Raw genomic sequence first — 27,832 nt, forward strand, 5'->3', positions numbered from 1 at the left:
CCCTGGTGCCTCCAGGCTTTTGCTAGTGCTAAACTCTCGGCTAGGCTTGCCTCCCCACCCTATTCAAGGCTGAGGCCTCAATTCAAGGCCGACCCCCTCCTCCCGGCAGTCCTCCCGGGCCGCCCTAGGCTGAGTGAGCACTCCCCACAGTGAACGCTGCCCGCGCGGGCGAGGCCGGCGCTCTGAGTCCGGTACGAAGTCCCACCTCACACTCCCTTTCACCCCGGGTTACAGCGTGTGGTCTGGGGCCACGCGTTACGCCAGGCGCGGGGCACAGGGTGAAAGCGTTCAATCCTGCTGGAGTGTAATGTGTATTTTTTCCCCGTCGCACCTTCCAGACAGACGGTGATCCAGTGTGAGCAGCAAGTTTCAAATCGTCTCCGTTTGGTCACGAACGGAGTTTACTGCCCCTCGACGCCTCCCGCACGACAGCCCGTGGTCTTCGCGCCCAGGCGGGTCGTTGCTCGGCCGGGTGGATCCACCCGCTACGGCTCGTCCCGACCCCCCCTAGCGGACTTGCAAGGTCTCAGGGAGTCCGCTGGGAGGCAGCGTCCCGAAGAGCTGGCGCGGGAGAGGAATGGGGCTCGGGGCTCCGAGTCGGGAGCCCCTTCCCCCAAACAAGAGGGGCTCCTCCTCCTCTTCCTAGACGTGGGATTCAGGGAGGGCGCGGTTCCATTGGATTTGTTGCAGAGGAACGACTGGGCCTGAGCCCAAGCCCAAGGGCCTGGGGGGTAACGAGCGATGAGCCGAGGGGTTCGTGGCGGACTTGCTGCGCCCTAGAGAGGGTGAGGCGGAGGGGTCCCACGCGCGGGCGGGGCGCAGCGACTAAGGGGTTAAGGAGCCTCACCCCGCCCCAGCCCGGGCATTGGCTGCCCTGGGGGGCGTGGCCGGAGGGCGGGCTCGTGTTTGCCGCAGCCGCTGGTGGGCGGGGCTCGGGCGGGGAGCAGGAGGGGCGCGGAGCGGAGCCGGGCCCGCGCCGCGCGCCCCGCCGGGCGTGCTTCGGGCTGCGCCAGCAAGCCGGGCCGGTGGCGCCCGTGTTGGAGACCCCGCGCCGGACCCTGAGGCAGCGAGTAAGTGAGGCAGGCCCATCGTGGCATCCCTCCTGGTTCCGACCTGCCGCCCTGCCTGCTGCACTGCGCGGCATGTCAGACGACCCGGACTGGGTAGGGGGCGCGTCCCGCTGCTAGGGTCCCAAGGGGGAGGGGAGCGGAGAAGAGGCGGATGATGTCATGGATGCTTCGCCCGGTCTGGGGGGAGGTGGCGGCCAGAGGGGGTGCGGCTCGGATTATGTCACCTCTTCCCTCTGCGCCCCGCCCCCCGGGGCCACACGCGTTGGTGGGGAGCCTGGGGAGGTGCGGGCGGGGTTTCCCCCATCGCAGGGACTCCGAGGTCCTGTGGCCTGTGGCTGGGGTCTCTATCAGTTGGCTCTGCGGGCCGTGGGCTGCTGGTGAATGGCGACCCCCCCCACCCCCAGCAGAAGCTCGTGTGTGCGCGCGTGTGTGTGCTCGGGTTGGAGGGGGCGCTCTCGGCCCCCTCAGTCCTGAAACACCGGCTTCATCAGAGCCAGTAGCTAGGTGATGGGCCCATTCCGCCGCCAGTGCTTAGGCCACCGAGGGAAGACTGATCTCCCCTCACTCATCCCAACCAAGAAGTTCTGGATATCTCTGCACCCCAAAAGCCCTGCAGTGCCCCCAGATCCCTTTCCTCCCTCAGTCCTGCTTCCTGGAAACCCCTCCTGCTCTCCCTGCCCGGATTCACTGCCTCTTTGCATTGCCCATAACTAGCATTCCCACAGGCATTTACCCTGCATTTCCTTGGTGCAGGGCCCAGAGACCCCTAGGACTCTGCCCTCTGTGCCCCTGGGAAACCTACAGGCTAGCCCTGGGGAGGCCTCAGAGTGAAATCTCCGGGGGGTGTCCTGAGCCAAGTGCTCCAAGACGCCCCCTCTGGGGGTGGAGATCAGGGATGCTGTCCTGAGGCCAGCCTTTGGACTGGTCTAGAAGCATGTAGGATGGGCACAGAGAGCTGGCAAGAGCTTGTGTGTGAAGTAGAGAGGGGCTCAGGTCAGGGGACATAGAGGAGGGGCATCAGGAGAGTCCTTGGAGACCCTGCTGCAAGCTCTGCTCTGGTTCTGGGGACCAAGAGGAATACCAGGCGTTTCACCCATAATACATTTACTTCTTAAAATGCCTGCAAGGTAGGTGTGAGAACCCGAGGTGAAATAACCTGCATGAGGTTGCACCCCTAATCAGTCGAGCTGGGATTTACACTTGGAGCTGATGCTGCCAGAACTCTGTCTACTGCACTTGGTCTTGCTCATGGAAGGATTTGGACAGAGTAGGGGCAAGATCAGCTTTGCCCTTTAGAAGGAGTCCCCTGGCAGCTGCCTGGGAGAGGGAGTGCAGAAGAAAGTCCAGTGAGGAGCCCCCAGCAGGGGTGCTGGATGGAGGGGCTGGCTAGAGATTTTTAGGAGATAGAATGGGCTGGGGTTGGGGCCTCTGAGACCCCAAGTGTTTCTAGCTTTGGGAGAGACACAGGTTGAGGGGTGGGTTGGAGGTACCTGTAGGTGTAACTATCAGGTAGAGTCTGTTTGGCCCCCTCATGATGCTAAAACTGTGTATAATGCCCCAGGCACTGAGGGCTGAGGTGACAGAGATCGAGGCAGTCAGGCAACAGGCTGTCATCCCAGGGTGGTGCACTGATGCCAGGAGGCTGCCTTTGCAGACCATGCTCAGTTACCTGGACCAGTTCAGGACCTTGACCTTTCCTCTCGGTTCAGTTCCTGCTTATCAGGGAACATCCCCTTCTTTGTCCTGCTGGGATTTTTTTTTTTTTTTTTTTTTTTTTGAGGGGGAGTCTCACTCTGTTGCCCAGGCTGCTGGAGTGCAGTGGCACAATATCACTGCAACCTCCACCTCCTGGGTTCAAGCAATTCTCGTGCCTCAGCCTCCGGAGTAGCTGGGATTACAGATGCGCACCACCATGCCCGGCTATCTGCTGGGATTTTGTGGAAAGAAGCTGCAGCAGCCAAAGCTTGGGAGAGACAAGGGGCAGGGCATGCTTGCAAGGGGTTAACCATGACAGGTTACAATTACGACAAGAAGCTCTTTAGGGAGTGAGGCTCCAGAGAGAGCTTCTGTGGGTTGATAGTCAAGCATTCCCCAGGTAGAGCACGGAGAAAGGAGGCTCAGGACAATGGTCCTGGGACCTTGTTTCCATCCATGACTCGAGGCATATGAGACTTGCTGGGGACTACACACACTCTAGAGAAACAGTAGGGCAGAGTGGCCTATGACCAGCCCCAACCTATGCTCAGGTTGTCCTTTCCCGGATCTCAGAGAAGGTGTACTACATGTTTGTATTGCCCCTTATAGTTTACAAAGCACCTTCCCAAACATTATACCCTGTCACTCAAGGTCAACATGATCACTGTTGAGGTTTATTCCTGCCCAGATCCAGGTATCTGGTGCAGTCACCTTGCTATCCCCTTGCCTAGATCTTTCATCTCACTATTGGCACCTTCCCTCAGCATATTAACACCCAGGTTTCTACCATGGTTAATTTTAAAATTAAAAAAGCCCTTGAATCTCAAACCTCCTTAAATGACTGTCTTCTCTTTTAGCAGGAACTCTGCCATGTCTTTCTCTGCACTCCTCTAACCTCGTGGACTGCCTTTGTTTTGTACTGCATTTTTTGTTCTGTTTTGTTTGTTTGTTTGAGAAGGAGTCTTTCTCTGTCACCCATGCTGGAGTGCAGTGGTGCGATCTTGGCTCACTGCAACCTCCACCTCCTGTGTTCAAGCCATTCTCCCGCCTCAGCCTCCTGAGTAGCTGGGATTACAGGCATGCACCACCACACCCAGCTAATTTTTTTGTATTTTTAGTAAAGACAGGGTTTCGCCCTGTTGGTCAGGCTGGTCTCGAACTCCTGACCTTAGGGGATCCACCCGTCTTGGACCTCCCTAAGTGCTAGGATTACAAGCGTAAGCCAGTGCACCGGCCGGTTTTGTTTTTTTTTTTTTTTTTGACATAGTCTCTCTCTGTCTTCCAGGCTGGAGTGCAGTGGCATGATCTCGGCTCACTGCAACTTCTGCCTCCCGGGTTCCAGTGATTCTCCCACCTCAGCCTCCTGAGTAGTGGGATTACAGGCGTGCACCACCACGCCCAGCTAATTTTTTGTATTTTTAGTAGAGATGGGGTTTCACCACGTTGGCCAGGCTGGTCTCGAACTCCTGACCTCAAGTGATTTGCCTGCCTTGGCCTCCCAAAGTGCTGGCATTACAGGTGTGAGCCACCGCATCTGGCACTTGTACCACTTTTCTGAAACCATTCCGACATAGACATTGGTGATGTCTCGAGACCAGCTCCTAAATCGGCAGCACACTCTCCAACCCCAATGTTACCTGGCCCTGTTATTTTTAACACTGGAAACTGTCCCCACATTCTTGAATCCCCCCAATCATGGCCTTCAGGGCCCACCTTCTCCTGGCCTTCTTCCTGCTCCCAGAGTGCCTTCCAGACTTCTGGGGCTTTGCTCCCTGGCTCAGTGCTGGCCCCCACCCCCAGCACCCTTGAAAACTGATGATCTCAATCTCTCTCCATCTAGTGCTTTTTTTTTTTTTTTTTTTTTTTAAGAAGGAGTCTCGCTCTGTCACCCAGGCTGGAGTGCAGTGGTGCAATCACAGCTCACTGCAACCTCTGCCTCCCGGGTTCAAGGGGTTCTCGTGCCTCAGCCTCCCAAGTAGCTGGGATTACAGGAATGCATACCACACCCAGCTAATTTTTCTATTTTTAGTAGAGATGGGGTTCCACCAAGTTGGCCAGGATGGTCTTGAACTCTTGGCCTCAAGTAATCTGCCCACCTTGGCCTCCCAAAATGCTGGGATTACAGGCATGAGCCACCTTGCTTGGCCTCCATTTAGTGCTTGAGAGGTATCTTCCTCTGGTGTTTCCCAAAGCAACTATTTTCCCCAAGCAGTCTCCCCCTATCATGTTAACAGTGTTGCACCCACCCTGGTGCCCAGTCCAGAGTTATCCCTTGTCCCCACCGCCTGACCTGATCTGTATGAAATTTTGCCAGTTCCTTCCCAAACCCTGCCCAGGGCTTCCTACTCATTCCAAGCCTCAGGCCTTTCAGGCTTCATCCTCCCAGTCCCCAGCTGCTCCCCACATTGCACCCAGAGATGGCAAAGGAAGGGGCCATGCTTAAGGTAGGAGGGGGTTGCGGGGCTGAGGCATAGGGGGCTGGAGTATGCTGGGGAGTAGAGGCAGAGCAGGGACTAGGGTGAGGCCAGAGAGGGACCCAAGGCACAAAGGGAAGGAGGCTGTCACCCTCAGGGCTGTGTACTTGCTGTTTGCGCCCTTCATTTGTGCCCTACGTGGCTCTCTGTCCTCATCCTAGTCCTGGCCCTTGCTTATGGGGACAGACGGGTCCAAGGGAGGAGGGTGGCGAAGTGCTCTTCTCCACACCTGTGGGGACAGATGCTGAGAATGGAATTCTACAAAGACAGTGGACAGGCTTGGTAGTGAACTTTCCAACAACCTAGAGCTCTCATTCCTGGTGTGGGGGCCAGAAGACTCCCGAAGGACAACAGTTTTGTCAGGTTCCCTTGGTCTGGGCCAGGCACTCAGCATTAGAACTGGGCATCTGGGTAGAAGATGGTCTGTGGGGCCATAGGGTGCCACGTGGGCCCCTTAACTTGATAGGGAAGGAGGGCTCCCTGCCTGGTTTATGCAGGGTGTAGTGGGAAAAGGCCTGAAGGGCGTCCTCTCCCATTTCCCACACACTTATTTGAGGGTCTGACCCGAGGCAGACACTGCCTGGTGCTCCTGCCCGGCTGCATTATGCAGATCTCTGGGGCAGGTGTTCCCAGGTGCCAACTTGAGACAAAGGAACGAGGAAGCACGGCCTCCCTGAGCACAGGTAACCCGAGGCCAGGCTCCCCCTGCGCTTGTGGGCCGGCCTTGGGGGAGGGGGACGCGCACCCACAGAAGGGCTCAGAGGGCTTCACGGTAAGCTGAGCAGGGTCAAGGTCCACAGGGAGCGGGAGAGGGTAGTAATCCAGGAAGTCTTCCTGGTGGCAGTGAATTCTTTGCGGGGTTCGGCAGGCTCAGGATCCTTGGGGGCCGCTGAAGGGTGCGCGGCCCCCCCCCACCTGTGGGAAACGCAGGCCCTGAGGGAGGCTCCGTCAGCGCCAGCAGCTGGCGCCACTGCGTCCCCTGCCCCAGCCTCAGCCAGCCCTGGGACCTCTGCGGAGGACTGATCCCGGGAATGGGGCCCTGTCTTCCCAGGGCCCCGGTGCGGCCGAGTTGGGAAGACCTTGGGGAGGGCAGGCCTGCCACCTACTGCAGCCGCGGGCCCTGTCCATCCGCGAGGGACAGGGTGTGCCCTTGGCGGCGCCCACCCACGACCCAGATGTGCGTCGCCTACCCACCCTCCCCAAGACCCCCGTTTCCTCAGGCGCTCGCCGCCTCGGGGCGCCTGGCACGCGGCAGCCCTGCAAGGTAGGTCCTTCATTCCTCCCATTTCGCAGAGGAGAAAACTGCAGTCCGGGATGGCTCAGTCGGCCCCTCCAAAGTCGCGCAGCTGGTTCGGGCCGAGCCCCGACTGCGAGAGTGAGGCACATGGCCCCTGCAGACCGGGCCTCGGAGGGTCCCAGGCTTGAGGACCCGTCGGCCCCTCAACCCCTTGGAAAGGCAAGGAGAGAAGCCTGCGCTGGTAGTGAGCTTCCACTTCTGCCCTGACTGCAACACCTTAGGTTAGGGGGCTGGGAAGGACCCCCACCCTCAATTTTTGGATAGGGGTGTATTTCTCTCCCTCCCCTAATTTCTGAGGTTGGTTCCCTGTTGGATTCAGGTACTGCTCTCCCCTTCCAACTGCATTTCCCCAGCCCATGAGGTTGGGATATTAGGGTCCCAGACCCAAGATAAAGAACCCCAAAATTCTGGGGTTGCAGCAAAGAGTTGAGAGGGTCACTGAGCCTGGGAAGCTCATGGCAGAGGTGGGGCTAAAGCAGAAGTTTAGGAATGGAACGCTGAGCTGAGCTGAGCTGAGCAACGCTGGGGGCTATGTGCATGGAGCCCTGGGGGTTGGGCTTTATCAGGTGGGCAACAGGCAGCCCCCATTCCCAAGTTCTCTCTTTTATCCCAGCCCTATTCCTTCACCTTGGATGCCTGGGAACTTTTTGTACCCACTGTAGGGAAGGGGACACTGAGGGGCAGAGTGGTGCTGGGGTGGTGGGAATAGGAGTAGGGTCTTACCTATCTCTGCCTTCCCACCTGTGCCCACAGTGCCCCCCTGGCTTAGTCATGGCGAAGCTGGAGACGCTGCCTGTGCGCGCTGACCCAGGGCGGGATCCTCTCCTGGCCTTTGCCCCACGGCCCTCCGAGCTTGGACCCCCGGACCCCCGCCTGGCCATGGGCAGCGTGGGCAGTGGGGTGGCCCATGCCCAGGAGTTTGCCATGAAGAGCGTGGGTACCCGCACAGGGGGTGGGGGCAGCCAGGGCAGTTTCCCTGGCCCCCGAGGCAGTGGCAGTGGGGCCAGCAGGGAGAGGCCGGGCCGCTACCCCTCAGAGGACAAGGGTCTCGCCAACTCCCTCTACCTCAATGGCGAGCTGCGGGGCAGTGACCACACTGATGTCTGTGGCAACGTGGTTGGCAGCAGCGGTGGCAGCAGCAGCAGTGGTGGCAGTGACAAAGCCCCACCACAGTATCGTGAGCCCAGCCACCCACCCAAGCTCCTGGCCACCTCTGGCAAGCTAGACCAGGTCAGTCCGCAGGGCCTGAGACCCTCACAGCCTTTTTCTGGGGGTGGGAGGCAACCCAGAGAGGAAGGCAAAGTGGGCCTTCTTGGAGGTTGGGTTGTGGGGGCAGGATGGAGGCTGGGCTGGGGAGTCATGGACTGGGGACCTGGGGGCAAGTCTAGCGGGTAGATCAAGGACAGAGATCTGGCATCGGGGAGCCATGAGGTAGAACCCCAGTTGGGGGACCTCAGGATGAAAATCCAGTAGGGGTGGGAGGTGGGGCTGGACAAGTCTTGGCCAGAGGAAAGAGCCTGGGCCAAGCCCAAGGCCTCATCCTGACCCCCAGCCCCTTCCTGCCTTTCCTGCAGTGCTCAGAACCACTAGTTCGGCCGTCGGCCTTCAAGCCTGTCGTACCCAAGAATTTCCACTCCATGCAGAATTTGTGCCCCCCGCAGACCAATGGGACTCCTGAGGGACGGCAGGGCCCTGGTGGCCTCAAAGGCGGACTGGACAAGTCTCGGACCATGACTCCAGCGGGTGGAAGTGGGAGTGGCCTCTCAGACTCAGGCCGGAACTCCCTCACAAGCCTGCCCACCTACAGCTCCAGCTACAGCCAGCACCTGGCACCCCTCAGTGCCTCCACCAGCCACATTAACCGCATTGGCACTGCCAGCTATGGTAGTGGTAGTGGTGGCAGCAGCGGTGGGGGGTCGGGTTACCAGGACCTGGGGACCTCTGATAGTGGACGGGCCTCCAGCAAGAGTGGATCGTCGTCATCTATGGGGCGGCCAGGCCACCTGGGCTCTGGGGAGGGCGGAGGTGGAGGCCTGTCTTTCGCGGCCTGCTCACCGCCCTCCCCTAGTGCACTCATCCAGGAGCTGGAGGAGCGGCTATGGGAGAAGGAGCAGGAGGTGGCAGCTCTGCGGCGCAGCCTGGAGCAGAGCGAGGCGGCTGTAGCCCAGGTACTGGAGGAGCGGCAGAAGGCGTGGGAGCGGGAGCTGGCCGAGCTGCGGCAGGGCTGCAGCGGGAAGCTACAGCAGGTGGCCCGACGTGCCCAGCGCGCCCAGCAGGGCCTACAGCTGCAGGTGCTGCGGCTGCAGCAGGACAAGAAGCAGCTGCAGGAGGAGGCGGCCCGGCTGATGCGGCAGCGGGAAGAGCTGGAGGACAAGGTGGCCGCCTGCCAGAAGGAGCAGGCCGACTTCCTGCCCCGGATGGAGGAAACTAAGTGGGAGGTGCGGGCTGGGGATCTGGGCCTCCCTTCTGTCCCTCTGGGAAACCCCAGAGCAGTTGCCCCTCACTATCATAACGGGGTGGGGGTGGTGGTGAAAGGAGCAGGGGGGACAAAAATCAATTGGAGTGTCTGTGAGGACCCGAGGCCATCCCCTGGGTGAGACATGTCCATCTTGAGTCCAGGCAGGGAATCGGGTGCGTCGCTGCTGATGAGGGGCTGAGCCTGCAGCCCTGGGAAGCTTGGTGCCCCTGGCTCCAGATCTGGTAGCTGGGTTGGGGTGAGCAGAGCTCTGCCTTTACCCGGCTTCTCTTCTCACCTGTTCCTGCCCAGGTGTGCCAGAAGGCTGGCGAGATCTCCCTTCTGAAGCAGCAGCTGAAGGACTCGCAGGCGGATGTGTCGCAGAAGTTGAGTGAGATCGTGGGACTGCGCTCGCAGCTGCGGGAGGGCCGGGCCTCGCTGCGGGAGAAGGAGGAGCAGCTGCTTAGCCTGCGGGACTCCTTCAGCAGCAAGCAGGCCAGCCTGGAGCTGGGCGAAGGCGAGCTGCCTGCCGCCTGCCTCAAGCCGGCGCTGACCCCCGTGGACCAGGCCGAGCCACAGGATGCTCTGGCCACCTGCGAGAGCGACGAGGCTAAGATGCGCCGTCAGGCCGGGGTGGCCGCTGCCGCCTCCTTGGTTTCCGTGGACGGGGAGGCGGAGGCTGGCGGGGAGAGCGGGACGCGGGCCCTGCGGCGGGAGGTGGGGCGGCTGCAGGCCGAGCTGGCGGCTGAGCGGCGGGCTCGGGAGCGCCAGGGTGCCAGCTTCGCCGAGGAGCGCCGCGTGTGGCTGGAGGAGAAGGAGAAGGTGATCGAGTACCAGAAGCAGCTGCAGCTGAGCTACGTGGAGATGTACCAGCGCAACCAGCAGCTGGAGCGCCGGCTGCGGGAGCGCGGGGCCGCAGGGGGTGCAAGCACGCCCACTCCCCAGCATGGCGAGGAGAAGAAGGCCTGGACCCCCTCCCGCCTCGAGCGCATTGAGTCCACAGAAATCTGATCGACTGGGCACTCGGCATTTTGACACATGTCCTGTCAAAAGGCCAGAGTCCTCAGTGTCCCCTCCCCTCCATCTCTCTTCCCCATAGACCCCATATCCCCAGACCAAAGAGGTTCTCTAAGCAGCTGTGACCAGGTTCCTCCCTCCCCACCTGCCCTCCTAGCTCCAGCACTGCCCCCGTGGCAGCCCACTTGGACCCTCCTAAAAGGAGGGAATAGGAGGAGGGCAGGGTGAGTGGAGGACTCATGCTCCCTTTCTTGGCACCCCCTTGTTGGAGATGGAGGCAGCAGACCTGCAGTGCCATAAGGTGCCCCAGTCCTTCTGGGGGTCTGGGCTGCTACTGTTGGCCACCCTGTGTCTAGTGATGCTCTCTGTGCTCACTTCCTAAGCCATGGAGTCTGAGGGGGCCTGCACCGGGTTTACTGAAACTGACAGAGCCTGGGCTCCAGACCTCTCTCCCTCCTACAGTGCTCTCCCTCCCTGGGCAGATTGGCAGGACAAGTGGGAGCAGATGGCCTGCCTTTGGTTGAGAGGGCTACCTGCCCAGCCCCTCCCCCTACAAGATCTCTTGGGCTCAGGCCTCAGAGCCTGGCCTGGTCGTGAGTGTGTGTCCCTGTGTGTGTGTTGCGGGAGGGGAGGACTGGGGCTGGAAGTCCAGCACCCAGGGAAGATCTGTCCTCCTGTTCTTGGGAAGCGTGGCCTGATGGCTTCTCGGCTCTACCGTCACCCTTCTGGCCAGGATCCCGCAGGGCAACAGCCCCATCTGCTTGGCTGACCCCACACCCAGGGCCACTGTCCGGCTCTAACACAGCTATTAAGTGCTACCTGCCTCTCAGGCACTCCTCGCCCAGTTTCTGAGGTCAGACAAGTGTCTGCGATGTCTTCCCGCACTCTATTCCCCCAGCCTCTTTCTGCTTTCATGCTCAGCACATCATCTTCCTAGGCAGCCTCTTCCCCAAAGTCTCACCTTTTCTTCCAGTAGAAAATTCCGCTTGACCTTTGGTGCACTGCCCACTTCCCAGCTCCACTGGCCCAAGTCTGAGCTGGAGGCCCTTGTTTTGGGGGTGGGGGGAGAGTTGGATGTGATTGCCCTTGAAGAACAAGGCTGACCTGAGAGGTTCCTGGCGCCCTGAGGTGGCTCAGCATTTCTGCCCAGGGTAGGCCTGGCATGAGGGGTTAGGTCAGCCAATGTCAGCTACTTCTCTTGGGGCCCTCTCAGAGTCCATCTCCCCAAGACAGAAAGGGAAAAGCAAATTTCTAATTCACCAGCAATAAAAATTGGAGGAGGCTTGGCCCTCAGCCCTTGTATTTCTCTCTTTTTCACTCTCTCTTCCTCCCACCCCCAAGACTGAGTTTTGGGGGACAAGGTGGAGAGAGCTGGCAACTACTGTGAGTAAGTCCCCTAGCCCCTGACCAGCCTCCTCCCATGACTGGTGACTGTTTAATGAGCTGTGCATCCCCCACAAAAACATGAGTGCCCCTCTGTGTGGCCTCTAACCCTCTGCACAGCCCTTCTGGGTGGTCCTCACCAGGTCTCTGAGCTGGGTAGGAGGCCATCCTGGCAACTACTGCCCATTCCATTCACCCCTCACTGCACCTGCCCTAGAACCTAGGCCTAGGCCACGGGGCAGGGAGAAGAGAAGGCATTAGTAAGAAAAAAATAGAAAAAAATATGAACAGACTCAGCTTTGGGATGTCCAACCACAAAATAAATTATATATAAATATATATAAATATATATCTCTACCATATGTGATGGAAAGACTTTTTGTTTTCCTTTCCCAAAGAAATAAAATGGAAAAAGCCTCTTGAGTGGTATTCTTTGGCCTGCTTGTGTCTTTGCAGGTGTGGGAGGTGAGGCCCGGGTGGGGGATGGGGGCAAAGCTGGAGTAAACAGATTTCCCAGAGGCATGAGACTGGAGGTGCTCACTGGGCCGTGCTAGGAGGTTGGCCCAAAGCCCAAGTTCTGCCACATTGCCCGGGAAGAGTCATGGTGCCATGTATATGCCCAGTGGGCTTTCTCTTCAGCTCAGACTGTTGTCAAAGGGGTTAAAAGCTGGTTCCAGCTCAGAATCTGGACACTAAGCTGCTAGCCAGAAAACAGGTGATGCAGGACAGCTAGATGCAGCCTGCAGTCGCCTAAGCCACCTTACAGCAACTGGTAGATGTTTGTGGGCTGAATGGACAGAAGTGAAGACTGGGAACAGGTTTGCAATTAATGGTGAAGCCCCAAAGGCAAAAGGGACCCAAGCGTGCTGCACAGCAGAGAGCTTCCCTTTATAACAGTTCCCCTGTCATCCACTCAAAGCACACAATCAAGAATGCATTCTGCTGTAAGTAACACAAAGGACCTCAAAGAGTGGTTTATTTTTCCCCAACCTGACAAGAAATCTGGAGGTAGGTGTCATGGTTGTTAGATCATCAGGGACCTAGATTTTCATCCTGTCACTGTCCCATCCTTAGCATGTTGTTCCCTCCTTACCACAAAGTGGCTGCCACAGCTCCATGAAGGCATTGAGGCTGCCCTACTTTATCGTGAAAGTAAAAGCTTTCCCAGAGCCCTCCAAGGACCCTTCCCTTTAAGTTCTGTTGGCCAGAACTGAGTCACATGCTCCTCCCACTTCAAGGAAGAATGGGAAATTGAGTATTACAAAGAGAAAGAGGATTGTCATGGCTGCCTAGGAACAAACATGGTTCATTCCTTGGGGGTAGGCTCTCTGCTTTCTCCGGGTTCTACTGGCAAGGACAGAGTCATAACAATGAATAGTGTTTGCCCTGGTCTGGCCTGAGGGAGAGAACCCTCCCTAAGCAGTGGTGTCTGGTCTGGGGCTCCAGATATTCAAACAGCGCTGTCTCCAGAGCTGAGGAGTTGGGATGTCAGGCTTGCCCCTCCTTGCAGGGACGTGTTCTCCCTACATTGATTTTGTCTTCCCTACGAGATAGGCCCTGGAGGGAGCATGATTTCTCAGCTCTCCTTCACACCCCTTAGAGCCAACGCATTGACAAGATATGAAGACCCTGATCAGCAGATCTCAAGTGCCCTCAGGAATGGCAGCCTGGGGCCAGGACTTTCTGATAGGTAGAGGTTTAGTAGAGTCTCTTTCTTGTCTAGGTACCTATACTGACAGCTGTGTCAGTATATGTACCCAGTAGGACCCAGCCCTCCTTCTTAGGGTGGTGGAGAATCACTCTAGCTCATGCTCCATAGCTCTGGCCTCCCTAAGCTCCAGCTCCACATCCATTTCTCTCAGCAGGCTCATCTATCAATCATGTCACTAGCTCTTTTCCTAAGAGCACTTTACAGATACATCTCTATTATAAATGCATTTAAAAAAAAAGATGGAGTCTCACTGTCGCCCAGGCTGGAGTGCAGTGGTGCAATCTCGGCTCACCGCAACCTCTACCTCCTGCGTTCAAGTGATTCTCCTGCCTTAGCCTCCCAAGTAGCTGGGGTTACGGGTGCCCGCCACCATGCTCCGCTAAATTTTTTTTGTATTTTTAGTAGAGACGAGGTTTCACCATGTTGGCCAGGCCGGTCTCCAACACCGGGGATTACAGGTGTGAGCCATCACACCCGACCAATGCATTGTTAAAATTAGACAGGTGTGGTGGTGCATGCCTGTGGTCTTAGCTACTCAGGAGGCTGAGGCAGGAGGATCACTTGAACCCAGGAGGTTGAGGCTGCAGTGAGCCGTGATTGCACCATTGCACCCCAGCCTGGGCAATGGGGCAAGACTCTGTCTCAAAAAAAAAAAAAAAAAAAAAACACGAAAAAAAATACATGTATTGTTTTTCTCACTGTACAGGCTTAGAGAATTTATGTGGGCTGGGTGCGATGGCTCATACCTGTAATCCCAGTACTTTTGGAGGCTGAGGCGGGAGTATTGCATGAGCCCAGGAGTTCGAGACTAGCCTGGGCAACATAGGAAGACACTGCCATCCGCGTCTCTGTGAAAATAATAATAATAATATAACAAGAATGAATTTATGTGACATCTCCAAGGCCATAAAACCCTGAGTGGTGGTCCTCAGATTTGAACCTGTGTCTAAGCTACTTACTTTTTTTTTTTTTTAAGATGGAGTCTCGCTCTGTGGCCCAGAGCTGGAGTACAGGTGTGCCCAGGCTGGAGTACAGTGGCGAGATCTCGGCTCACTGCAACCTCCGCCTCCCGGGTTCAAGCGACTCTCCTGCTTCCGCCTCGTGAATAGCTGGATTATAGGCGTGCGCCACCACGCCCGGCTAATTTTCGTATTTTTAGTAGAGACGGGGGTTTCACCACGTTAGCCAGGCTGGTCTCGAACTCCTGAACTCAGGTGATCCGCCCGCCTTGGCCTTCCAAAGTACTGGGATTACAGGCGTGAGCCACCGCGCCGGGACTAAGCTACTTAATGACTTTCAGAGCGATCCATCCAGGAAGGTGTTTTCCCTCTGCAGGTCCTAGACTCCCCCTGCCTCCTCAACAACGTTCTCCAGTGGAAAATGTCCTTGGGAAACGCTGACAGAGTCTTTTGAGCCTCGGCCGCATCCGTCACTCGCGCAGCAGGCGGAAGTAGCGGGCAGTTGGCCGGAAGTGGGGCTGTGAGGCTCTGAGTTGCAGGAGGAGCGGGTATCTGTGTCGCCGTCGCCCGCGCCGTCCCCGGTTTGGTGTTGCGGCGACCACCTTCGGGAGGATCAGGTGAGTGGCGGCGGCCGGGGAGGAGGTCGCGGCGGCCTCTTCCCGCGTTCACGACCGTCCTGGGCCTTGGCCTGTGCCTCCTGTCTTCCCGGCCGGCCCAGGGCTGGCGCACATCGAGGCCTTGTTCAGCTCTTGGCCGGGGTTGCGAGTGCCTCTCGCAGTCCTGGCTATGGTGAGAACTTCAGTGACTCTCGCCGCTCCTGAGTTTGTGATCTTTGGCAGGGGGCTTATCTGACCCTTGATTTTTTTCCTCTGTGAAATGGAGATCGTAACAGTACTTGTCTCACGGTGCTGTTACGAGAATGTAGTCAGATATTCTGCCGCGCCTCTCATCACACTTTGATGTGCCTGCGAATCGCTTAGAGATTTTGATTCTGTAGGTCTGGGTTGGGGCCTGAGATAACTGTGTTCCTAACTAGATTCCAGACGAGGCTGAAGCCTCTGGCACGCAGACCACACACTGAGTAGCAAGGCCCTACAGTATGTTGCTTAGCATTTGGGATGCGGAGTCTTCGGTAAACGTCAGTATGATAGGATATATACTTTCCCCCCATTTTTAGCAGTTTCTGGTTGCACAAGCCTAAGGGTAGTATTGATGGCCTTCTCCCTTTTTCTTTCCGTGGGTAAGAATAGTTGCTCTTTCTCTTTCTGTGCAAACCGTGACACAGCTCTTCTGTCTTGACTCAGGGAACTTTGGGTCCCCTCATGTCAGCTATGTTCATCAGTCTTGGGTGATGATGCTTCACTGATCAGACCCTTGGACAGTGCTTCATCCTGTGGAGCTGATAGCCAGCTGCGTTAGCACCAACTGTGGCTGGCGTTTTGTGCTCCAGTCATTTGTTGCTGCTGGAATCTGAATTCACGTTTTCTCCGCTTTGTGAATAGTAAGAATGGCTGCCTTTCCAGAACTGGATTCTGTAGCTCACTGACCTGAATGGTCTTGGGCAAGTCCTCGGATAATTTGCTACTACCTGGTAGACTAAAATAAAATCTGGGCCGGACGCAGTGGCTCACGCCTGTAATCCCAGCACTTTGGGAGGTCGAGGCGGGTGGATCACGAGGTCAGGAGATCGAGACCATCCTGGCTAATACGGTGAAACCCCGTCTCTACTAAAAATGCAAAAAATTCGCTGGGCGTGGTGGCGGGCGCCTGTAGTCCCAGCTACTCAGGAGGCTGAGGCAGGAGAGTGGCGTGAACCCCGGGAGGCGGAGTGTGCAGTGAGCCGAGATTGCACCACTGCACTCCAGCCTGGGCGAGAGAGCGAGACTCCGTCTCAAATAAATGAATAAACAAATAAATAAAATCTGAAGACTCTGTGCTGCATAACATAACTTACAAAGTGAGGCCTTTGGCAGTTATGCAGGTCTAATGTTTTAGTCAGTATGATTTTCTTCCCCATCCATTGGTTTTTTTTTTAGTTTTTTAGTTTATATTTTTAGATAATAAGGCCTTGCCATTCATCATGTGAATAAGTCAACTTTGATAGAAAATAATTCTAAGGTAAGGTGCGGTGGCTCATGCCTGTAATCCCAGCACTTTGGGAGGCTGAAGTGGAAGGATTACTTGAGCCCAGGAGTTCGAGACCAACCTGGGGGCAACATAGGGAAACTCTGTCTCTACGAAAAAAACAAAAAACAAACACAAAAACAAAAAAACAAAATTTAGCCAGGCGTGGTGGTGGGCTTGTAGTCCAAGCTACTTAGGAGGCTGAGGTGGGAGGATCGTTTGAGATCCTTGAGGGATACCTCGTCCGGGGGGTTGCCGGGGTGAGAGGTGGGGGGCAGTGGTCGAGGATGCAGTGAGCGGAGATTGCACCACTGCCCTCCAGACTGAACAACAGAGCGAGACCCTGTCTGAAAAAAAAAAAAAAAAAAAAAGAATTCTGAAACTCCTTCTTTACTTGTCTGAAATATGTACTATACAGCCTTGCAAATTGTAAAAGCAGATAAAACCAAGTGTTTCTTTAGCTAACAGTTATAGGTACTTGGACCGTTTATTTGGGAATTTTCTCTTACGACGACTGTGTGCATGCAGCTACTTCTCTTTACCTGCCTGGATTTTGTAATTCCTCTAGAAGTCCCATTTAGATGGGCTGAGAGGACATGAGTGCCTACTCCCTGTTGTTATATGGAGAGGTTTTCTAAAGACAGGGTTTTATGAAACCCTTTAAAAGCAGTAGCTCTAACAGAATAATCTACAGGGCTTAGTCATACTGTATCTACCCACATCCTTCTTGCCATTCTGATAGAGGAATAGCAAAGTCTTAAAAGAGAAGGAGAGGGCTGTGTAGCTGAAAAAGTTTCACAAATGTTTGTGATGTGCTGTTTTTCTCCTATCAGCATGGAGTCTAGAACGAAAAGGAAGGGATGGATTGCTAGACTGAATAATTTTAGTTTGGCTTAGACCTGCGAGTGACACTGAACTTGACCTAAACACCTTTGCACTAGTGCTTCACCTTCGCAGTACTGGTAGACTCCTCTCTGAGGCTCTGCTCCCCTGTGGAAACAGAAACACAGAAGAGTTTAACCCAATTAACATCCACATTAACAGCTAAGGTCCTTACTGCCAGTCTCTAAGCCCTCACTAGGGACTTTGAAGTTTTGTAGATTCTCAGCAGGATACCTCAGCACCTAGAGAAAGTTCGGTTTTTTGCCTTTTTTTTGGTAGAGACAGGGTCTCGCCATGTAGCCCAGACTGGTCTTGAACTCCTGGCCTCACGTGATCCGCCTGCTCGGCCTTCCAAAGTGCTGGGATTATGGTCATGAGCCATCTGCCTAGCCAGTTTTTTTGCCTTTTTAATTCTTAAGGTTGCTCAACAAATTATTTGCTGAGACAAGAATAGGGTTGGAGTGTTCATTTATTTGTGGTAATTTTATTGGGACTTAGAAAGGAAAAGTGTTAGAATTGGGGGATCAGATCTGGTAAGTGGTAAATTGTATGTGTTTAAGGTGTCATACTCAGTCTACAGTTAGCATGGCTCCTTCCTCTGCCTGGCCCCCCTCCTCTAACTTCTAGACTCTAGTTTAAAATGAAGCTATTCGGCCTTGCTCAGACCTGTATGTGGAAGGGAGAAAGGTAAGATTCCTCAGTCCTGTGAAATCACATCATTCAGGGAGGTTTGGGCATTGCCTTTTGGAACTGATAGGGTCCAGGGGTCTCTGAGGCTCTACTCTGTTTCGTTAGGACCCCTAAAGGGGAGAAAGGTATACTTGGGGCACTTAAACTAGGAAAGGAGTTTTGTGAATCATATCAGGTATCTTTGACCTTTATTGAAAGAGTCAGGCCGGGCGTGGTGTACTCAGTACTCAGTAATTTGGGAGGCCAAGGCAGGTGGATCACTTGAGGCCAGGAGTTTGAGACCAGCCTGGCCAACATGGCAAAACCCCGTCTCTACCAAAAAATACAAAAAAATTAGCCAGGCATGTTGGCGTAAGCCTTTAGTCTCAGCTACTTGGGAGGCTGAGGCAGGAGAATTACTTAAACCCGGGATGCAGAGGTTGCAGTGAGCTGAGATCACGCCACTGCACTCCAGCCTGGGCAACAGAGCAAGACTCTGTCACAAAAAAAAAAAAAAAAAAAAAAGAGTCAGAAGTTAATTGACTGAGCATCTCATAGTGTTCTCTTTCCAGCTTTCCTATGGATTTTCTGAGAGTCCTTGAGTAAGGAGGAACTAACCTTCTCAGGTATGTTTTCGCTATCTGGTCATCCTGACTGCTGCTTCTTTGCAGTGTCTTTTCTCCCTACTGTTCTCCTCTGCTGCTTCTGTATCTTCCTTGTTTTTCTTTCCTTCTCCACAGTACTCAAGACCAACTTCTGAAGTCCTCTGTTTCAGACCTGTATATGTAGATACAGTTTCTATAGAGTTACTGTAAATGTTACATGGTGAAAAGAGTAAGTAGCCACTGTTTACCATTTGTAGATTGGCTCTTCATGCCTCTAAGATTCCTTATTTTGTTATCATTTCTGTTGTTGAACATCTTTAAAGAAGTTCTTACGTAGTAGAAAGTGCTTGCACTAAAAATAACTTTTCAACATTTTCCTTATCTATTAAGTTACTTTCTCTATTCATTCATTATCTTGAACAATACCATAATATCTTGATAATACATGCATTTTGTAAATTTAATTTTTGTCAAAATTGTACACGTACATGGTTTAAACAGTCAAATAGTTCAGTAGAGCTTGTAACACTAAATAATAGTTTTCTCCCCCGACCCGCTTTTTTTTTTTTTGAGATGGAGTTTCGCTCTGTTGCCCAGACTGGAGTGCAGTGGTGCGACCTCGCCTCACCACAACCTCTGCTTCACGGGTTCAAGTGATTCTCCTACCTCGGCCTTCTGAGTAGCTGGGATTACAGGTGCCTGCCACCATGCCTGGCTAATTTTTTGTATTTTTAGTAGAGACGGGGTTTCGCCACATTGGCCAGGCTGGTCTCAAACTCCTGACCTCAGGTGATCCTCCTGCCTCAGCCTTCCAAAGTGCTGGGATTACAGACGAGCCGCTGTGCTCAGCCTACTTTTTGTATTTTTAGTAGAAACAGGGTTTCACCATGTTACCCAGGCTGGTCTAGAACTCCTGGCCTAAAGCAATCCGCCCACCTCAGCTTCCCAAAGTGCTGGGATTACAGGTGTGAGCCACTGATCCTGGCCATCACTATATTTATTTTTTCTTTTCTTTTCTTTTCTTTTTTTTTTTGAGACCGTGTCTTGCTCTGTCGCCCAGGCTGGAGTGCAGTGGCACGATCTTGGTTCACTGCAACCTCTGCCTCCTGGGTTCAAGTGATCCTCCTGCCTCAGCCTCCCAAAATATTGGGATTACAGTTGTGAGCCACCACACCTGTCCAATTGTACTTTTTTATTATGGACTTTGAGGCTCTAGGTCTCTTGTATCATCAACCTCCCCCCACTCCTCCTCTTACTCACTTTATCCTCCCAATATAGTTTGCTCATAATTTTTGGTTAGGCTAATATCAAGATTTATATTAATAAAATTATGTTAGTATTATTCTCAACTGAATAGGGAGTATGATATACCAATATTTTCCTTACTCTTTTTATTTATTTATTTTTTGAGATAGGGTCTCTCTCTGTCACCCTGCCATATAGCAGGATCACAGCTCACTGCAGCCTTAACTTTTTGGGCTCAAGCGATCTTCCCACTTCTACCTCCTGAGTAGCTAGGACCACAGGTGTGTGCCACCAGGCTTGGCTAATTTCTAAATATTTTGTAGAGGTGGGGGTCTCACTACATTGCCCAGGCTGGTCTCAAACTCCCGGCCTCAAGTGATCTTCTCACTTTGGCCTCCCAGAGTATATGATTACAGGAATGTGCCATTGCATCCTGCCTGTGGTAACATATTCTATCTTGTATAACTTTTTTGTCTTCCCTGGCATTAATAATTTTTGTTACTGTTTTTATTAGCATGGCTTTTTGTATCCTTATCTCTTGTTCGTGCCCGGATTATCCGGTAGAAGTATGATTCTCCTCTCCTGGGTACTGTCTGTGTCGTCCAGCATGAGCTGGTTGCTCTTTATGTCTGTTCACAGCTCTTGTCCTGGGATCTTCCTTCACCTTTTTCCTGGGGTTTCCCTTTGCTTCTCTGTATTGAACCCTAGTTTCTGGATGCCATATCTCTACTGCCAATTTTCAGGTCTTCAATTGTGGTAGCTCTCCTTACTTTGATCCTGGAGCATCCTGCGAACTCTTTCCCTCATGTAGATTTCAGCCTTTGAGGTCTTCTCTTTGTTCTTTTTTAAAGTACAGGTTGAGCATTCCAAACCTGAAACTCCAAAATGCAAAATGCTCCAAAATCTGAAACTTTTTGAGCACCAACATGATACTCAAAGGAAAAAAAAAAATGATTGGAGTATTTCAGATTTTGGATTTTTGAATTTGGAATGCCCACTGGTAAGTATAAAGCACATAGTCCAAAAACTGAAAAAGTTTAAAATCTGAAACACTTCTGGTCTTAAGCATTTTGGACAAGGGATACTCAACCTGCAGTATAAACCGTAGTTTTAGAATCCTAGACCGTTAGAGGTGGAAGGGACTTTCAAGCTTACCTAGTTCTAACCCTCCAGCTCCCTGGCACCCGGAAATCCTAGAAGACCATAGATTGTTCAGCCATTCCACCCCATACTGCCCCCCGAACCTATGTTTCCTGACATCCATTCTTGTCTCTCTAGTACACCAATAATGTGGGCTTAGGAGTCAGACAGTCTTTAATATTAGGCTCCACTCAATCCCTTGGCTGTATAACTTTTGGCAGGTTTCTTAATCTTGTGGTCTCTTTCTCATCAGTAATATGGGGATTATAAACTTACATTACAGAGATGTTATAAGGATGGGAACTAATGCAGATAAAGCAGCTTTACAAGGCTCTAAGTCTTGGCACAGAGGAGGCCCTAAGGCATAGCTCTTGTTATTTCCATCTTGGATCTTAGCCTGTGTTTTTACAAATCAAAAAGAGTCACGTGAATTCAAAACACTGGAGCTGCACCAAACATTGATGTTCTAGGAGATGGTTCTTTTATTTCCAGACCACGTATAGTAATTTCATTAAGTACTCTTAGGTAGAATTAATTGAAGTAATTTTAGTTATTAATGTTTTAAAATTGATATCATTTATAGAGATGTTTGTTAATTCTTGTTTATGTGTTATTTGTTCCACTCAATATTAGTGTGTACTTTTTCATGTGTTGATGCCTGCCACACATTTATCTTGTAAACCAGCCTCCTTCTAGACAGACATTTTCTATTTTTTGCTTTACTGTGGCACAGCTATTTTATTTTAAAAATGGGGCCTTTAAAGCTATTTTTTTAGGATCTACTTTTTTTTTTTTTTTTTTTGAGACAGTTTTGCTCTTTCGCCCAGCTGCAATGCAGTAGTATGATCTCAGCTCACTGTAACCTCTGCCTCCTGGATTCAAGCAATTCTCCTGCCTCAGCCTCTCAAGTAGCTGGGATTACAGGCGCACTACCACACCCAGCTAATTTTTGTATTTTTAGTAGAGATGGCTTTTCGCCATATTGGCTAGGCTGGTCTTGAACTCCTGTCCTCAAGTGGTCCGCCCACCTTGGCCTCCCGAAGTGCTGGGATTATAGGTGTGAGCCACCATTCCTGGCCAGGATCTACTTCCTCAAATGAGATGAAGACTACAGATTTGAACAGTATATGGCTTTAGTTGCACATTGTGGTGGATTAAATTAACTTCCAAATTCGAAAGTAGGTCGTCGTCTTCTTTTTTTTTGAAACGGAGTCTCGCACTATTGCCTGGGCTGCAGTGCAATGGCGCTATCTCAGCTCATTGCAACCTCTGCCTCCCAGGTTCAACCTCAGCCTCCCGAGTAGCTGGGATTGCAGGTGCCCCAGCTGCAATTGCAGGCGCCCGCCACCACGCCTGGCTAATTTTTTGTATTTTTAGTAGAGACAGAGTTTCACTATGTTGGCCAGGCTGGTCTCGAATGCCTGACCTCATAGATCCACCCGCCTCAGCCTCCCAAAGTGCTGGGATTACAGATGTGAGTCACTGTGCCCAGCCAAAAGTAGGTCTTCTTAAAAGCCCTGTTCTGTCAGCTGGAGAGTTCTGTTACCTGCTATCTCTGTTTTTTTGGTTCTTTTTTTTTTTTTTGAGGCAGAGTCTCTGTCACCCAGGCTGGAGTGCAGTGGCACCATCTTGGCTCACTGCAACCTCTGCCTCCTGGGTTCAAGCGACTCTTGTGCCCCAGCCCCCCGAGTGGCTGGGATTACACGCTCGTGCCACGACACCTGGCTAATTTTTGTATTTGTAGTAGAGATAGGGTTTCGCCATGATGGCCAGGCTGGTCTCGAACTCCTGACCTCAAGTGATCTGCCTGCCTTGGCCTCTCAAATTGCTGGAATTACAGGCATGAGCCACCATGCCTGGCCATCCTGCTGTCTCTTTTGTTCCCACCTTTCCTGTGCTGTAGTATTAATTGAGTTTCCTAATGACTATTTTGAGGACTATAATCTTCAATTATCATCTAAATATTAAAGAAAAACATTATTTTAGTACTATTTTTATATAGTTTTTCTAATTTTAATTAAAATTTTTTATTTTTTTAATTTATTTTTTCTTTATTATTATTTTTTTAGACAGTCTTGCTGTGTTGTTCAGGCTGGTCTCAAACTCCTGGCCTCAAGCAATCCTTCTGCCTCAGCTTCCCAAAGTGTTGGGATTATAGGCATGGCCAAGTTTTTCTAATTTTTAAAAAGCTGGCCATCTGCATTTATAGAAATAGCCACAGTTACACAGTTCTGCTCTTGTAGCAGGAAAGCAGACATAGACAATATATAATGAATGGCCTAGCTATGTTCTGAAAAAACCTTGTTTACAAAAACATGTGAAGAGCTAGATTTGGGCCCCAGGACATAGTCTGCTCACCGCTGATCTGAACCACAGATTGAAATTTGGTGGGCAGAATGGTCCACAGGTGGTCAGGCATGGTGGCTGATGCCTGTAATACTAGCACTTCAGGAGGCCAGGGTAGGAGGATCACTTGAGCCCAGGAGTTTGAGACCAGCCTTGGCAACATTGTGAGACTCCATCTCCACATACACACAAACACACACACACACACTAACTGGGTTTGGTGGTGTGCACCTGGAGTTTTTGCTACTTCAAGAGGCTGAGGCTGAAGTGGGAGGATTGCTTGAAGTGGGAGGTCAAAGCTGCAGTTATCATGCCACTATACTCCAACCTGGGTGACAGAGTGAGACTGTCTCAAAAAAGAAAAAAAGAATGGTCCACAAGCCACAGTAAAGAACCAAGTGTATAAAAATTTAGTGTGAGAGAATTCTGCTCTGATTCACACAGAAATTCATACATATGTTCCTGCCATCTAGAGAAGCCTGTGTAGCTGGGCTACTGGAACAGAGCCACTGACCTGCCCTGCTGTTCTTTGATGAACTAAATGATGATGTGCTATGGGCTCTGGAAGAAAGTGGCTGACAACAGAGTTGGGCAGGCCAGAAAATCATTCTGGCACCCTTGGAACTTCTATGGAGTTTTCTGCAGCAACAGCCCTGTCTGGTACATCAGTTGACAACTCAGGTCTCCTTGGGTCTTGCTTGTCAGGCTTTGGCACTTAAGTGGAAAGAAAAAGAATAAGCATTAAGGAAAGCGGGAGCACAGCAGAATCAATTTCATAGTCTCTCATGGTTTCTGCCATGGGAGAAAAATGGGCATTGTACTGCTCACAGGCAGAATAAAGACTCACTGGAAGTATTGCTAAGCTGCCTTCTCCAGAAGATGTCAGCGGGGCAGTTGCGTCAATTGGTGTTCCCTGAACCCTGAGCCCAGCTTTGGGGTACTCTTTGCCTCCCACCCTTGAAGTGACAGTGAGCAGACCCTCAACCTTCTGCTTTCTCCCACCAAAATGAGTGAGTTTTTTAGTATACTTTCTAATAACACCATTACTCTGTGACTACTCTGTAATAGTGACTCAAATTCTGTTATAAGCTTCCTGAAGAGGAGAGTAGGCATCTTCTAAAAAGTACAAGAACAGCATTAGAATGACAGAATTTTGGAATTAACAGTTTTGCGCTATAAGAACAGGGAGGGTTATCGTGGGTATAACTAATTAAATCTTTTTTTTTTTTTTTTTTTGAGATGGAGTCTCACTTTTTCGCCTAGGCTGGAGTGCAGTGGCACGGTCTTGGCTCACCGCAACCTCTGCCTCCCGGGTTCAAGGGATTCTCCTGCGTCAGCCTCCTGAGTAGCTGGGATTACAGGTGTGTGCTGCCACACCTGGGTAATTTTTTGTATTTTTAGTAGAGATGGGATTTCACCTTGTTGGCCAGGCTGGTCTTGAACTCCTGACCTCAAGTGATCTGCCTGCCTCGGCCTCCCAAAGTGCTGGCATTACAGGCGTGAGCCACCCACACCCAGCTAACTAATTATCTTTTATACCAGATCCCACTTTTTACTTAGTGTTGTTAGCATAGCAGTTTCTATAAATATTCTTCAGGTAGGACCTGTTTGTCTTGAATCAAAGAGATGGAAGGAGTTGCTCACTTTTGTTCCCAGCCTTCTTTCTAGAAATCTGCCTTCCTTCTTCCTATCAAATGTTAGCAGAGCACCGTCTCTTCTTTAGCTGTCACTGCTTGCCTTGTACAGTGAAGGAAGTCTGGTGAGCAGCAGTCCAGGAACTGCCCATGGGTACCCTGGGTTGGGGGTTTTCCTAGGCCTTTACACAGAGTGCAGAATTTATCCTTGATATATGCTGTCATGTGGTTTGGGCATTTACTAGCATTGAACTTACTTGAGTAGACAGCAGTGTAGTTTCAACCTGTTTTTTATAATGTGTAAATTTGGATGCTTTTGTAGGTAGAAGCCACTCATTCTTCATCTACCCTTTTTTCAGTATCTGGCACCAATTCTGACCCAGTCATTTGTGATCCCTGGCTCTTGTGATATACCGAAGATTTCCAGGCAGTTTTTGTGGAACACCTCCCCGTCCAGCTCTAATCAAGCACCATCTAAACAAGAAATTGCCTGGTCAAATCTGTGAGGACTGTATTCTGACTGCCAAAGAGATCAATACTGACACCAGAATGGCAGCTACTCTCAAGTCGTTAAAACTTTTAAGATACCAAGCATTTTGCAGTCCTTCTGCCTTTGGTGCAGTCCGAAGTGTGTCATACTGGAATGCGAGCAGCACACAGCATGGGGGACAGGACCCTCCAGGACACATTAGCCTCTGCCATTCTGCCAAAAAAGTTAAGAACATATGTAGCACCTTCTCTTCTCGGAGAATCCCGACAACCAGCAGTGCCCGCCCAGGTTTGGAATTCAGCAAGACATCTTCCTCTAAGGCCAGTACATTGCAGCTGGGCTCACCCAGGGCCACAGGAATTGATGAAGAGAATGTAGAAGTTTTTGATTCCTTTGAAAACTTGCGAGTTTTCCTACAGCTAAGACCAGAATACCGTGTTCACAGCTATAGTGCGTCTGAGACTTCTCAGCTCCTGTCTGTTTCAGAAGGTGTACTAATTTTGCACAAAGTCAGAGTTAATCAAAATAATCTCCAGGCTCAAGTCATTGTTGATTATTTGTGTAAGCTGAGCTCTTTGCCTGCAGAGCAGCATCCTGTCTTGCTGGGCAGTACCAGCTTTGCTCTGCTCTGCCAGCTGAGTGTGAGGAAGATAAAGCTCTTTGATACCCAAGATCTGATCAATGTTTTGAAAGCTTTTGTCATTTTAGGAATCCCTCACTCCCATTCAATGCTAGATGTGTATGAGACCAAGTGTTGCCATCAGGTATGGGAGATGAGTGTAGATCAGCTCCTTTTGGTGGCTGATCTCTGGAGGTACATAGGCCGCAAAGTACCTAGGTTTTTAAACATTTGTTGTAGTTATCTTAATTTGCGCTGGAAAGATCTATCCTTGTCTCAGCTAGTTCACTTAATTTATGTTATAGGTGAAAATCGTCAGGTATCCCAGGATCTAATGCAAAAATTGGAATCATTGATCCTTAAGTATATAGATTTGATCAATTTAGAGGAGGTTGGTACCATCTGTTTGGGGTTCTTTAAATCAAAAACTAATCTCTCTGAATTTGTCATGCGGAAAATTGGAGACTTGGCTTGTGCTGACATGCAGCATCTGAGTAGTCACTCCTTAGTGAATATTGTTAAAATGTTCCGTTTCACTCACGTGGATCATATCAATTTCATGAAGCGGATTGGAGAGATTGCTCCTCAGCGAATTCCTTCCCTGGGAGTTCAAGGTGTCATGCACCTGACTCTTTACTGCTCGGCCTTACGCTTCCTGGATGAAGGAGTAATGAATGCAGTGGCTGCATCTTTGCCTCCTAGAGTGGCACAGTGTCGAAGTAAAGATGTTGCCAAGATTCTGTGGTCATTTGGAACTCTGAATTATAAGCCACCCAATGCAGAAGAATTTTACTCCAGCCTGATAAATGAGATTCACAGAAAGATGCCTGAATTCAACCAATACCCAGAACACCTGCCCACCTGCCTGCTGGGCCTGGCATTTTTGGAGTGCTTTCCAGTAGAGTTAATTGATTTTGCTCTCAGTCCAGGGTTTGTCAGGTTAGCTCAGGAGAGAACTAAGTTTGACCTCATTAAGGAACTATATACCCTCGATGGTACGGTTGTCATTGAGTGTCCAGATTACAGAGGCAATCGTCTTAGTACTCACCTTCAGCGAGAGGGGTCTGAATTGCTGTGGTATTTAGCAGAGAAGGATATGAATTCAAAGCCTGAATTCTTAGAAACTGTCTTTTTACTGGAGACCATGCTGGGGGGGCCCCAGTACGTGAAGCACCATATGATTTTGCCTCATACCCGATCTTCTGACTTAGAGGTCCAGCTTGATGTTAACCTGAAGCCATTACCATTTAATAGAGAAGCCACACCAGCTGAAAATGTAGCCAAATTAAAGTGTGAGCATGTGGGAGTCAGCCTTACGGATGATTTGATGAATCAGTTACTAAAAGGGAAAGCAAGAGGACATTTCCAGGGCAAAACTGAGTCAGAGCCTGGGCAGCAGCACATGGAGTTAGAGAATAAGGCAGCTGTACCTTTGGGGGGCTCCCTTCGCAATGTAGCAGATAAATCAGGGGCCATGGAGATGGCTGGCCTGTGCCCCCCAGCCTGCATGCAGACCCCAAGAATGAAGCTGGCTATTCAGTTCACAAACAGGAACCAGTATTGCTATGGCTCCAGGGATCTCCTTGGACTGCACAATATGAAGAGGCGGCAGCTGGCTCGGCTTGGCTACCGTGTAGTAGAGTTATCCTACTGGGAATGGCTCCCACTACTGAAACGAACTCGCTTAGAAAAATTGGCGTTTCTTCATGAGAAAGTATTCACCTCTGCTCTCTGAAGGGCATTTAGGGGCATTTCTATGGCAAAGCTATAGGTGTATACTGTACCAGGTGTTGCAAAATGATTATAAAAGCCAGAATGTAAGTTTGGCGATAAAATAGTGTGTTGAGGAGACTTAGTGGTATCCAAGGCAGGTTAGAGCTAGTGTATGTTACTGTGAGTTGTAATGTAGTTGGATTGTACAAATTACTGCAAATGTATACATGTTACTCTTAGTAAATAATAAAACATCTTAATATGTCCTACGGTCAAGTAAGTCCTTGTTGGATTTTTCTTTCTG

The 27,832-nt window shown here is 51.5% G+C and overlaps 3 protein-coding genes across 13 annotated transcripts in view; all 3 read left to right on the forward strand.

Annotated features, from left to right (window-relative positions):
• The first annotated feature begins 922 nt into the window (after positions 1-922).
• On the forward strand, positions 923-11,810 carry LZTS3 (leucine zipper tumor suppressor family member 3). 8 transcript variants are annotated; one of them, XM_054467981.2, is made up of 5 exons: positions 943-1,070; positions 6,533-6,695; positions 7,290-7,766; positions 8,111-8,974; positions 9,304-11,810. In XM_054467981.2, exons 2-5 carry the CDS (start codon positions 6,624-6,626, stop codon positions 10,000-10,002), a joined length of 2,112 nt encoding a protein of 703 aa, XP_054323956.1. In that variant the 5' UTR covers positions 943-1,070; positions 6,533-6,623; the 3' UTR covers positions 10,003-11,810. The 8 variants fall into 8 exon arrangements, with proteins under 8 accessions (XP_054323955.1, XP_054323956.1, XP_063515544.1 ...); XM_054467983.1 differs by lacking the exon at positions 943-1,070 and adding an exon at positions 1,104-1,163; XM_054467980.2 differs by lacking the exon at positions 6,533-6,695 and having other exon boundaries at positions 923-1,070.
• A 2,743-nt stretch (positions 11,811-14,553) lies between these two features.
• Positions 14,554-27,832, forward strand: part of UBOX5 (U-box domain containing 5) — a 48,073-nt gene continuing 34,794 nt past the window's right edge. For all 3 annotated transcript variants that reach the window (XM_054466618.2, XM_054466619.2, XM_054466620.2), the window contains exon 1: positions 14,554-14,678. The gene's annotated coding sequence lies outside the window, so the exon portion shown is untranslated. The remainder of the gene's footprint in view (positions 14,679-27,832) is intronic.
• FASTKD5 (FAST kinase domains 5) lies at positions 14,559-27,808 on the forward strand. Of its 2 annotated transcripts, XM_054466617.2 has the most exons (3): positions 14,572-14,678; positions 18,309-18,362; positions 25,066-27,808. In XM_054466617.2, the coding sequence occupies exon 3, from the start codon at positions 25,256-25,258 to the stop codon at positions 27,548-27,550; it is 2,295 nt and encodes a 764-aa protein (XP_054322592.1). In that variant the 5' UTR covers positions 14,572-14,678; positions 18,309-18,362; positions 25,066-25,255; the 3' UTR covers positions 27,551-27,808. The 2 variants fall into 2 exon arrangements, with proteins under 2 accessions (XP_054322591.1, XP_054322592.1); XM_054466616.2 differs by lacking the exon at positions 18,309-18,362 and having other exon boundaries at positions 14,559-14,678.

Source organism: Pongo pygmaeus, chromosome 21, assembly GCF_028885625.2.
Source record: "Pongo pygmaeus isolate AG05252 chromosome 21, NHGRI_mPonPyg2-v2.0_pri, whole genome shotgun sequence".
Classification (NCBI taxonomy): Eukaryota; Metazoa; Chordata; class Mammalia; order Primates; family Hominidae; genus Pongo; species Pongo pygmaeus.

Excerpts from the sequence above, each read along its gene's own strand:
- FASTKD5 (XM_054466616.2), top strand. The coding sequence starts at position 25,256 with ATGGCAGCTACTCTCAAGTCGTTAAAACTTTTAAGATACCAAGCATTT.
- LZTS3 (XM_054467981.2), top strand. The coding sequence starts at position 6,624 with ATGGCCCCTGCAGACCGGGCCTCGGAGGGTCCCAGGCTTGAGGACCCG. Across the intron at positions 6,696-7,289 it reads CCCCTCAACCCCTTGGAAAG|TGCCCCCCTGGCTTAGTCAT; the intron begins GCAAGGAGAGAA and ends CTGTGCCCACAG. Across the intron at positions 7,767-8,110 it reads CCTCTGGCAAGCTAGACCAG|TGCTCAGAACCACTAGTTCG; the intron begins GTCAGTCCGCAG and ends CCTTTCCTGCAG.